This window comes from Bison bison, unplaced genomic scaffold, assembly GCF_000754665.1.
Source record: "Bison bison bison isolate TAMUID 2011002044 unplaced genomic scaffold, Bison_UMD1.0 scf7180017864461, whole genome shotgun sequence".
Lineage (NCBI taxonomy): Eukaryota > Metazoa > Chordata > Mammalia > Artiodactyla > Bovidae > Bison > Bison bison.
In genome coordinates this window covers 2445309-2458448 of record NW_011495023.1, presented here as the reverse complement: position 1 = coordinate 2458448, position 13140 = coordinate 2445309, and the positions used below count along the sequence as shown (strand labels likewise).

The 13140-nt window shown below is 37.5% G+C and overlaps 1 protein-coding gene across 1 annotated transcript in view; it reads left to right on the top strand.

The window, feature by feature from the left end:
- Positions 1 to 6106, top strand: part of LOC105003084 (uncharacterized protein C10orf68-like) — a 181499-nt gene extending 175393 nt beyond the window's left edge. Inside the window, exons 18-20 of the mRNA XM_010860053.1 lie at positions 3246 to 3359; positions 4101 to 4150; positions 6035 to 6106. Of these exons, the coding sequence (XP_010858355.1) occupies positions 3246 to 3359; positions 4101 to 4150; positions 6035 to 6106 (236 nt within the window). The remainder of the gene's footprint in view (positions 1 to 3245; positions 3360 to 4100; positions 4151 to 6034) is intronic.
- The last annotated feature ends 7034 nt before the right edge of the window (positions 6107 to 13140 follow it).

Here is a 13140-nt window from a genome sequence, read left to right as displayed (position 1 = left end):
CCTCAGCTTGTGCTCAATTTTGTATTTTCTTGGTGTGTGCTCTCAGTCAAATCTCAAAACATCTCTAAGCTTCTATATCATGAGGCTTATATGATTGCTAAGAGCCCTTCAAATTCTAATGTTTTATGATTGTGCAGTGCAGATATTATATTGTCTTCCATAATAACAAGTTTTAAGTAACTTAGTACTACATACACAGACACATATACATGTGTGTTAAGTGTTACCTTAGAAAGTGTTTTCAAATTTATTTTATATCTATAGCAACTGATAAAGAATATATGACAGATACTGTTGAAAGTGAAAAAGAAACTAGTAAAATCAAGACACATCATAAAAGTCACCCTGGTAAGAACAAGAATTTGTGAAGTCTAATATTTATGGCTTATGTCTTCTCTGTGATTTAGCTAATGATAGCACTAACTGTCAGAGAAGGCGATGGCACCCCACTCCAGTACTCTTGCCTGGAAAATCCCATGGACGGAGGAACCTGGGAGGCTGCAATCCCTGGGGACGCTAAGGGTCAGGCACGACTGAGCGACTTCACTTTCACTTTCATGCATTGGAGAAGGAAATGGCAACCCACTCCAGTGTTCTTGCCTGGAGAATCCCAGGGACAGAGAAGCCTAGTGGGCTGCCGTCTATGGGGTGTCACAGAGTCGGACACGACTGAAGCGACTTAGCAGCAGTAGCAGCAGCAGCAGTAACTGTATGTTAATATTAATGGGGAGTAATCTTCATGAATTTCATCTTATAATTAGTATTAAAGTCTTGTATTTGCTGTCAGTGGAAATTTACCTAGATATTGTTTAGTTGTAAGCTCATACATTTGGAAAGTAATTCATATAATCCAATGCTCTAATGACCTTAGAATATGCTTGGTTTAAGTATTTCAAACTGTTACTCACTTTCTTCCTGGCTTAGTAAAGAGTGTTGCTTTGAAACTGAAAAAGCAAAAAAGCTAGTTGATAAGTGGTGTAAGAATAGGAATATAGCAGTTATTTTATTCAATTTCTATACATAATTAGTCTTGTGTGTAAATTTATATCTCTACTAAAGTGAAGTTCTCTAGCTGAGTTTACAATTCACAGACACAGCTTTAGTCCTGGAGTAACAGGGTTAAATACATTTCTCTTTGGTGAAAGAATGAACTTTTTGTAAAAGTGATGCTGAAAGCCAGAATTTGAAAGTAGCTGAATCCTCAGATTAAAGCACCAAAATATGTGTTTTCACTGAAATTTAACATTTAAAGCAAGATTTATGAAACTTTACTTTTGAATGCTTTATTTTGTTACAATCTCACTTCTATTCCTGAAAAAAAAAAACTGTTAAAAATAATCAAATAAAAATTATTTACTGACAACTTTTAACTGAGAAAAAGCTAGAAGTGTAAAACTGAAATTGTAGGAACTAAGAAGTTAAATTTGTTTTCTGTTTTGCTGTGATAAATTTGGTGTATTATGATAAGACATTATTCCATGTCTTTAATTTTCAGAGTATTTTTATGTAGGTTCTTTCAATTACTTTGACTTCAGTGTTGCTTATTAATCCTTCTCAATTTTGAATAACAGCCTTAGGCACACCAAGAATTTGCTCTCATTTACATCCAATTTGAAACGTCATGCATCTTAAGAAAGAAATTAATTTAGTTAATTATTTTATACTTACTTATTAATGAGGAGTTTATAATTAAATGCCCTGAATAAAATTTGAGCAATATAAATTGTTAAGGGAAAAAGTACTGAAAGGAGAATACAGATCAAATATAGAAATAAATATAAAAGGTGATTGGATTAAATTTTGAAATTAAGTGAGATGCTATCTAAGAAAACAGAACAACAAAAAGGAGAAAATGAAGAAATTGTTTATAGAAATTGGAGTGATATAAAAGTGGCCACTTATATGTGGAAAGAAAAATTTACAGGTGCCAAAATGAAGACTAATGTGAGAAGGATGGGGAGTAGTGTGCAAATAGTTATAATGTCTTTGTGAAATTTTTTTTAAATTTTATATTAGGAGTGAATTTATTTAAAGACAAAGATAAGTCCACACAACATCAAACAGAGTTTTTTACTGGGCACATCGCAGGAAGTAAATTCCCAATGAACGTGATCAATTTTTCACAAGTTGACAATCAAGGTAAAAGATATAACAGAATAAAATAGATATCTAATTATTTAGATTACTTTTGTAATATGTTTTTAAAATTTTATTCTATAAAATATTTTAAACATCCAGAAAATAAGAAAATTTACAGAAAACACACAACATTCTAATAATGGTTCCCTTTGTATGATTTTATAATCCTAATCCCTCCTTTTTCAGCTTTTTTTATACACAGTCATAAAGAATATATAATGATGCTGTATACAAATATATTCTAAACTGTTTTATTGTGCTCTCTTTATTTTTTGATTATTCTTTATTGTGAAACTTCCCACCTATCTTCCTCCTCACTTCCCACATTACTGTAGGTCAGTCAAATTTATAAAAAATGTACATGCATACAAATATACATACCCCTTTTTAGCAGAAAGTCTCAAGTTAAATGCTTTAATTCCTTTCTAGTCTCTAGAGAATGTTTTTATGCCATCTCAACAACACTTTTTAAAATACATTTTTAATCTTGCATTTTATCAGTAGTCAAACTCACAGAACCAGAGAATAAAATGGTTGTTTCCAGGGGTTAGGAGTAGAGTGAAGTGGGTAGTTGTTCAATGGATATAAAGTCACATTTATATTAGTTGAGTAAATTCTAGAGATCTTCCGTAAAACATTACGTCTACAGTTAACAATGAAATGTTGTGCATGTAAAAATTGTTAAGACAGGAGTGCTTTGTGCTGTTTTTATAAGATACACATAAAAAAGCAAGGAGACAGGAGAAGTCTTTTATAGGTGATGGACATGTTTATTACCTTGATTGTGATGATGGCTTCACAGGTTGTATGGCTATTTTAAAATTCATCAAAATGTACACATTAAATCTGGGCAGTGTTTTTATGTACTAAGTATACCTCAGTGAAGTTGGAAAAGAAAAAGCAGGATGCTACCAAGGAACACAGAATAAAGACAAGGAAGAGAAAATGATGAAATATTTATAGAAACTAGAGTAATAGTCATCAACAAGTGGCTAAACTATGGGAGGGAAACATTACAAATGTATAAAGACTAATACATGGGGTTTAGAGAGTAGTGTATGAATGTTCAGACTTCATATAATTTTTCTTTTTAAATTTTATTATAGATTTACTTAAAGGCAAAAATGCAATTTTACAGCAAGAAAATGTCTATGCCAGGCACGTTGCACCAAGTAAATATAAAACAAAGATAATTACTTTATCACCCTTTGATGATGAAGGTAAAAATTTATATATAAAGATATTAAAACACTGTATAATTACATAGAATAGTTCTTGTGGTATTTTTTTCATTCTTTTTGTATCTTACTTTTTCTTCAGAAATATCTTAGATAAACCCTTGCAAGCTTGAAAATGAAATTTAATTTCTCCTTTTTACTGGCAGTATATTTCATAATATAGAATTCTTCTATTGAAGGTCATTGACTTTTTACACTTTTCGCCCTACTAAATGTAAATGTGTCCATGAGTATCTATTCTTACATATGAATATTTTTATCTCTTTGGGGTAATATCTTAGGATTGATATTGTTAAAGCATTTATAAGTTTTTAATATTGAACAATACTTTCAGATTGTTTACCTAAAGGGCTGTTAACATTTTTACCAGCAACTGAGGAAAAATATACTTTTCTCTGAATAACCTTCAGCCATATAGATTAGTGGGTTTTTATTTGCTTTTTTCCATTTATTCCCAAAGTTACTAAATCATCTCTCTCATATCTCAATCTAATTTTAATTTTTCCCACATTTGTTAGTGTTGTTTTACTGGATAACTGCCAAGTAAACTATTTAGCCTGAAAGCATAGCTATTTATATAGTTCATGATTGGGGAGTTAGCAATGTAGACTGGTTTGAGCTGGGTCATGGAGAAAGCAGTTTCAGAAGTTTCCACTATTAGGGCTAAAAGAGACTTCAGTATAGGATGTTACTTGGCTGGTGCTGGTATCTCTGATTTTTCAGGAAGTCTCCTATGTACTTCTGAAGACAAAGCACTGCTAGTGTCTCGGATGGTGAGAGTTTAATAAAACTTGTTCTTCTAATGTTGGAAAGAATACCAACAATTTGTGCCGTGGAAAGAATTTCTGCTCCTGGGGAAAAGATACATTGCTGGCATGATGTTCACCAGAACTGAAAAGGGTCATGAGCTTTTGGGAAGCGCACTGGTAACCAAGTGAGAGAAACAAATTCCTTGGTTCTTTTCCAAAAGTCTCCCTCTAGCAGGCCCTGTTTTGCACAGCCTAACTTGGTGCTACCTGGAAAAGCATAAATGTAGTTTTTAGAATCCCAGATCCAGTACCACAAAGCAGAATGTAAAAGAGTGGTTTGGAACCGAAGAGAAAATAAGCTTCTCAAGTGTTACTGGAGGTGACCTTGCTACATGTCTCTCATCTTTCATCTGATTGGCTTAGGGGTCTTCACATTGTAACCTTGGATCCTTAGCACAGAATGGGGGCAAATCTCAATCAATGCACAAGAAATTTTCAAGTCTCTGCCTGCATTTGTCTGCTTTTCTTGCATTCACTGAAGTCATATTACCAAGATGAGAGTTGTGTGGGAGCACATGAATACAGGTAGTCAAGAACATGTGGAGCCTGTTATTGAATCCAGTCCACCCGTGCTCCTTCTGGTTGCAAATACCCATGATTCCTACCCCCCTCCCATGCAAAATACATGTGCTCTTCCAAGAATTCCACAAATTCTCATTAAAATTTGATATCAGTGCCAAAGACCACTGTCTTAGGATCTATAATCTCTTTCAGAGGCAGCTCCGGTGATATGACTTACCGTAAAACACACACACACAATAGAGTAGCACAGGCAAGGACAGACTCCAAAGTGTCCTGGTGGCTCAGATGGGAAAGAATTCTCCTGTAATGCAGGAGACCCTAGTTCGGTCAGGAAGATCCCCTAGAGAAGGGAAAAGCTACCCACTCTAGCATTCTTGCTTGGAGAATTCCATGTACAGAGGAGCCTGGCAGGCTATGGTCCTTGGGATCACAAAGAGTCAGATACAACTAAGAAACTAACACCGCAGTAGACACTCCCTTATAAAATGTGGGGGGAAAAACAGGCATATAGCAGTGATCCATACATTTAGGTCATCTTTCCCATCATTTGATTATATTTTAATTATAATTTTCTCTGTAAAATATGCATTCAGAAACAAACCAGGAACTTCACTGGTAGTCCTGTGGTTAAGACTCCATGCTTCCACTGAGGGGTTGTCGGTTCAATCCATGATCAGGAACTAAGATCCTGCATGCCAGTTGGCATGACCAAAAATAATACAACAAATAAACCCAGGAGAGAATGCAGAACTGACTGTACTACAGATGTATGACAGGTGACATCAGCATCATGATGGCACAGGATACTGCTCCTAATCTGCCTCTTATCAACAATAAAAATTTGTCATGTATCCATGAACAAAAGTGACATTGTGGGAGTCTGGGATCCAGCATCATTTACCAAGGGACTTGGAAGAGTTCTATATGCCTGTGCATCAGGTAATAGGAAGACAGACCTCCATCCTAACTGTGGACCCTTCAGTAGCTTATGAACTGGTTCCAGCTCCTCTTGGCTATGGTCCAGGAGAATCTGGATAACCCTGACTGGGGCAGTCATCACAGATAAGAGAGCCTTAATGGAAGTCTGGGTTTCTCAAGAAGAAGTTCCAGCACTCCATTGGAGTAAAAGATGAGTTTGGACACATTAGAGTGGATAAGCGGAAAAGTTTGACTTTGCCAACCTTCCCTAAGATGGCAGCAGTAGGGCCAAACAAAAGCCATCCTGTGAGGGGGTGAGAGGTAGGTCAAAGGAAGAGCAAGTGATTGAGCACCAGGCTTCCACAGCTGTTTGGGGTGCAGCCAAAAAGACTCATTTCTCTCCTGTAGCATTCAGAGCACTACGTTACAGGACAATATGAGGTCAGGAGAGAGGCAGATAAGACTTTTGGAGAGCATTAAAGGAATTGGGTTCCTTCTGACTATGCTGTGAACTCCATCAGAGAGCCCACCTATGAACTTTCTGGGAGAGCCTCACCTGCAGATACCCCCAGCTGGCCTGTAGCTCCCCCAGGGTCAGACATGCCTCATCCACATGCCCTCATTCTGCAGCCAACTCCCTGTGGATGCTCCAGAGTGTGGCAGCCAGAGCAGTCTTTGTTAGACAGCTATGGAGCACTTTCCTAAAGCAGTCCAGTGTCTGTGGACCAGAGAGAAACCAGAAACTTGAAATGTAGCACCACTTGAGAAACAAAAGGGAGGTTATCAGCATTGGACCTGGTGCATTGCAGAATCCAGAGATGATATACAAGCTTAAGAATTCTGCCACAAGAGTGAGCAAGAAATGTGAGCAGGTATATCCACTCAAGGTCTGAGAAAACCTCCAGGTCTCTAACAAGGCTGATGGAAAGCACTTCTCCCCTGAAAGCAGTAGTAAGTCTGAAGGAGGGGACTGCTGCTTCAGATGTGAAGACAGCACACTAAAGCCCAAGGAACACAAAGAATCAAGGCAACGTGACACTACCAAAAGATCACAATAATCTTCCAGAAACCAACCCCAAAGACACGGAGATCTGTACTGTACCCAATAAAGAATTTAAAATAACTGTTTTATTTCATATATGTTGATCAGTCACTAAGTCTGACTCTCTGCGACACTATGAACTGCACCCTACCAGGCTTCTCAGTCCTTCACTATCTCCCTAAATTTGCTCAGACTCATATCCGTTGACTCAGTGATGCCATCCAACCATGTCATCCTCTATTGTCCCATTCTTCTGCTGCCCTCAATCTTTCCCAGCATCAGGGTCTTTTCCAGTGAGTTGGCTCTTCACATCAGGTAGCCAAAGTACTGGCACTTCAGCTTCAGCATCAGTCCTTCCAGTGAATATTCAGGGTTGATTTCTTTTAGGATTGACTGGTTTCATCTCCTTGCAGTCCAAGGAACTCTCAGGAGTCTTCTCCAGCACCACAGTTCAAAAGCATCAATTCTTCAGCTTTCAGCCTTTTCATAGTTCATCTCTCACATCTGTACATGACTGCTGGAAAACTCATAGTTTGACTATATGGACCTTTGTAGGCAAAGTGATGTGTCTGCTTTTTAATACACTGTCTAGGTTTGTCATGGGTTTTCTTCCAAGGAACAAGTGACTTTTAATTTCATACCTGCAGTCACCATCTGCAATGATTTTGGAGCCCAAGAAAAGAGTCTGTCACTGTTTCCATTGTTTCCCCATCTATTTGCCATGAAGTCATAGGGCCAGATGCCATGATCTTCTTTTTTTGAATGTTGAGTTTTAAGCCAGCTTTTTCACTTGCTTTCACCCCCATCAAGAAGCTCTTTATTTCTTCTTTGCTTTCTGCCATTTGGGTGGTGTCATCTACATATCTGAGGTTATTGATATTTCTCCCGCCAATCTTGATTCCAGCTTGTGATTCATCCAGCCAGGCATGTCACATGATGTACTCTGCATATAAGTTAAATAAGCAGGATGGCAACATACAGCCTTGACATACTCTTTTCCCAATTTTGAACCAGTTTGTTGTTCCATGTCCTGTTCTGTTGCTTCTTGACCTGCATACGGGTTTCTCAGGAGGCAAGTAAGGTGGTCTGGTATTCCCACCCCTTTAGGAATTTTTCACAGTTTGTTCTGATCCACACAGTCAAAGGCTTTAGCGTAGTCAAGGAAGCAGAAGTAGATGTTTTTCTGGAATTCTCTTGCTTTTTCTATGATCCACCAGATGTTGGTAATTTGATCACTGGTTCCTCTGCCTTTTCTAAATCCAGCTTGTATATCTGGAAGTTCTCAATTCATGTACTGTTGAAGCCTAGCTTGAAGGATTTACAGCATTCCCTTGCTAGCATGTGAAATGAGTGCAGTTGTGTGGTAGTTTGGACATTATTTGCAATTGCCCATCTTTGGAATTGGAATGAAAACTGACCTTTTCCAGTCCTGTGGCCACTGCTGAGTTTTCCAGATTTACTGGCTTACTGAGTGCAGCACTTCTGAAACCCAAGAAAATAAAATCTGTCATTGTTTCCACTTTTTCCCCATCTATTTGCCATGAAGTGATAAGACTTGATGCCATGATCATTGTTTTATGAATGTTGAATTTTAAGCCAGCTCTTTCACTCTCCTCTTCCACTTTCATGAAGAGCCTCTTTAGTTCCTCTTCACTTCTTGACATTAGAGTGATATCATCTGCATAACCAAGGTTGTTGATATTTTTCCCACCGGTCTTGATTCCAGCTTGTGAGTCATCCAGCCCAACATGTCACATGATGTACTCTGCATATAAGTTAAACAAGCAGGGTGACAATATACAGCCTTGACATACTCCTTTTTCAGTTTTACAATGTTCATATATATATATACACATGCATACACAGAGGAATACTATTTAGCTAATCTGTTGACACTGAGTTTATTTATTTAGATTTCTTTAATTTCCTTCAGTAATGTTTTTTAAGATTTACTATAGCTATTCCCCTTTGTGGAATTTATTACTATTTTATTATTTTTGATGTTTTCACAAATAAAATTGTTCCCTTAATTAAGTTTTTGGATTATTGTGTGCACTTATATAGAAATAAAATTAAGTCTTATATTATATGTCCAGCAGTACAGTTTTATGATGTAGTCTTTTTAATCAGTTAATTGAAGAAGAGGTAGAAATGTATATTGTCATTTATATTTACCTATATAATTACCTTTAAGGTACTTTTTTATTTATTCATGTGAATTTGAGTTACCTTCTGTTGTTATTTTGTTTCAGCCTGAAGTATTCCCTTTAGTTTCCCCCTCAGTCAGTCTTTCCCATCAGGAAGTTTCCATAAGCCTCTTATCATTCTCCATCAAAGGGCAGACAGACTGAAAACCAGAATCACAGAAAACTAACCAATCTGATCACATGGACCACAGTCTTGTCTAACTCAATGAAACTATGAGCCATGCTGTGTAGGGCCACCCAAGATGGACGGGTCATCGTGGAGAGTTCTGACAAAACATGGTCCACTGGAGAGGGAATGGCAAACCATTTAAGTATTCTTGCCTTGAGAACCCCAAGAACAGTATGAAAAGGACACTGAAAGATTAACTCCCCAGGTCGGTAGGTGCCCAATATGCTACTGGAGATCACTGGAGAAATAACTCCAGAAAGAATGAAGAGATGGAGCCAAAGTAAAAACAACACGCAGTTGTGGATGTGACTGGTGATAGAAGTAAAGTTCGATGCTGTAAAGAGCAATATTGCCTAGGAACCTGGAATGTTAGGTCCATGAATCAAGGCAAATTGGAAGTGGTCAAACAGGAGATGACAAGAGTAAATGTCAGCATTTTAGGAATCAGCAAGCTAAAATGGACTGGAAGGGGTGAATTTAACTCAGATGACTATTATCTCTACTACTGTGGGCAAGAATCTCTTAGAAGAAATCGAGTAGCCCTAATAATCAACAAAAGGTCTGAAATGCAGTACTTGGGTGTATCTCAAAAACTACAGAATGATCTCTGTTTCCAAGGCAGACCATTTAATATCACAGTAATTCAACCAGCTTCTATGCCCCGACCAGTAATGCTGAAGAAGCTAAACGGTTCTATAATGACCTACAAGACGTTCTAGCACTAACACCCAAAAAAGATGTTATTTTCATTTTAGGGGACTTCCTACTTTGGAGTAACAGGCAAATTTGGCTTTGGAGTACAGATGAAGCAGGGCAAAGGCTAATAGAGTTTTGCCAAGAGAACCCACTGGTCAGAGAAAACATCCTCTTCCACCAACACAAGAAAAAATTCTACACTTGGACATCACCAGATGGTCAACACCGAAATCAGGTTGATTATATTCTTTGCTGCCAAAGATGGAGAAGCTCTATACAGTCAGCAAAAAAAGACTGGGAGCTGACTGTGGCTCAGATCATGAACTCCTTATTGCCAAATTCAGATTTAAATTGAAGAAAGTAGGGAAAACCACTAGCCCATTCAGGTATCACCCAAATCAAATTCCTTATGATTATACAGTGGAAGTGAGAAATAGATTCAAGGGACTAGGTCTGATAGATAGAGTGCCTGATGAACTATGGACGGAGGTCTGTGACATTGTACAAGAGGCAGGGATCAAGACCATTCCCAAGGTAAAAAAAAAAAAAAAAGGCAAAAAGGCTAAATGGTTGTCTGAGGAGGCCTTATAAACAGCTATGAAAATAAGAGAAGCAAAAGGCAAAGGAGAAAAGGAAAGATATAAGCATCTGAATGCAGAGTTCCAAAGAATAGCAAGGAGAGGTAAGAAAGCCTTCCTCAGGGATCAGTGCAAAGAAATAGAGGAAAACAACAGGATGGGAAAGACTAGAGATCTCTTCAACAAAATTAGAGATACCAAGGGAACATTTCATGCAACGATGGGCAAAATAAAGGACAAAAATGGTATGGACCTAACAGAAGCAGAAGATATTAAGAAGAGGCGGCAAGAATACACAGAAGAACTATACAAAAAAGATCTTCATGACCCAGATAACCACGACGGTATGATCACTCACCTAGAGCCAGAATGCGAAGTCATGAGGGCCTTAGGAAGCATCACTCTGAACAAAGCTAGTGGAGGTGATAGAATTCCAGTTGAGCTATTTCAAATCTTAAAAGATGATGCTGTGAAAGTGGTGCACTCAGTATGCCAGTAAATTTGGAAAACTCAGCAGTGGCCGCAGGAGTGGAAAAGGTCAGTTTTCATTCCAGTCACAAAGAAAGTCAACGCCAAATAGTGCTCAGACTACCACACAATTGCACTCATCTCACACACTAGTAAAGTAATACTCAAAATTCTCCAAGCCAGGCTTCAACCATATGTGAACCGTGAACTTCCAGATGTTCAAGCTCGATTTTGAAAAGGCAGAGGAACCAGAGTCAAATTGCCAACATCTGTTGGATCATCGAAAAAGCAAGAGAGTTCCAGAAAAACATCTACTTCTCTTTATTGACTGTGCAAAAGCCTTTGACTGTGTGGATCACAAGAAACTGTGGAAAATTCTGAAAGAGATGAGAAAGAGATGAGAATACCAGACCACCTGACCTGCCTCTTGAGAAATCTGTATGCAAGTCAGGAAGCAACAGTGACAACTGGACATGAAACAACAGACTGGTTCCAAATAGGAAAAGGATTACATCAAGGCTGTATATTGTCACCCTGCTTATTTAAGTTATATGCAGAACATCTTGAGAAACGCTGGGCTGGATGAAGTACAAGGTGGAATCAAGATTGCTGGGTGAAATATAAATAACCTCAGATATGCAGATGACACCACCCTTTTAGCAGAAAACGAAGAACTAAAGAGCCTCTTGATGAAAGTGAAAGAGGAGAGTTAAAATATTATCTTAAAGCTCAACATTCAGAAAACTAAGATCATGGCATCTGGTCCCATCACTTCATGGCAAATAAATGGGGAAACAGTAGAAACAGTGACAGACTTTATTTTTTGACCTCCAAAATCACTGCTAATGGTGACTGCAGCCATGAAATTAAAAGACACTTGCTCCTTGGAAGAAAAGTTATGACCAACCTAGACAGCATATTAAAAATTGGAAACATTACTTTACCAACAAAAGTCTGTCTAGTCAAAGCTATGGTTTTTCCAGTATGGATGTGAGAGTTGGACTCTAAAGAAAGCTGAGTGCATAAGAATTGATGCTTTTGAACTGTGGTGTTAGAGAAGACTCTTGAGAGTTCCTCAGACTGCAAGGAGATACAACCAGTCCATCCTAAAGGAAATCAGTCCTATATATTCATTGGAAGGACTGATGCTGAAGCTGAAACTCCAATACTTTGGCCACCTGATGGGAAGACTAACTCATTGGAAAAGACCCTGATGCTGGGAAAGTTTGAAGACAGGAGGAGAAGGGGACGATAGAGGATGAGATGGTTGGATGGCATCACTGACTCAACAGACATGAATTTGAGTAAACTCCATGAGTTGGTGATGGACAGGGAGGCCTGGCCTGCTGCAGTCCACGGGGTCTCAAATTGTCGGACACGACTGAGTGACTGAACTGAACTGATTCCCTTTAGTATTTCTTTTAAGACATGGCTGGTAGTATAAAAACAAAATCTCTTGGGTTTTTTTTGTTTGTTTGTTTGTTTTCATCTGGGTATGGTTTGTTCCATCTTTATATTTGAATGATAGTTTTTCTAGGTATAAAATTCATGATTGTGAATTCTTGCTTTCAGCACTTTGAAAATACAATTCCACTACTTGTGTGCTCTAATCCTCATATTCCCCTAGCCCTAAGCATCAATTTATCTAATTCCTGTCTCTATTATAATTGAGGCTTTTTGTGACTTGCTTCTTTCATTTAGCTCTGATCTCCAAACTAATCTTCTAAATATATATCTTTATATTCTAATTGAGTTAATGTTCTCAAAAAATTAATTTTCATTATATAAACTTCTTTATTTTTATTGACAACTTACTGTTTGAGTATTAAAAATAAAAATAGTTATGAATATGATCCATCTCACAGCTAACATATTTTCTAAATATTTCTAGATGTATCTTTTGAGGACTTTTCATCTTACATGACTGAACGCCCAAAAGTACTTCATAGACCATCTAAGACTAGGCCAGGTTTTTATAAAGCCATCAATTTTCCTTCACTGAATAAAGAACATTCAGGTAATTCATATTATTTTTATTGTACAATGTGATGTTTTTAATGAATAAAGGTTTGATTATATGGAAATTACCAGATTGTACTAACCTTAGTCATATAACCAGTTTAACAAAAATAAATGAAAATAAATGCTAAAGTAAGCTCATCTGACATATATGCATTCTTAGTGGATGAGTGGTGTCTCTGGCATGGCTCCCTTGCCTACCACTACTAAATTGGAACTCCATTATTTTTTTCAACATTCCTTTTTTCAACATTATTTTTTTCAACATTCCTTTCCTGCAGATGACTGAGATAAATGCATCTTATAATCCTCTTCCTTATATTTAAATATTCCTC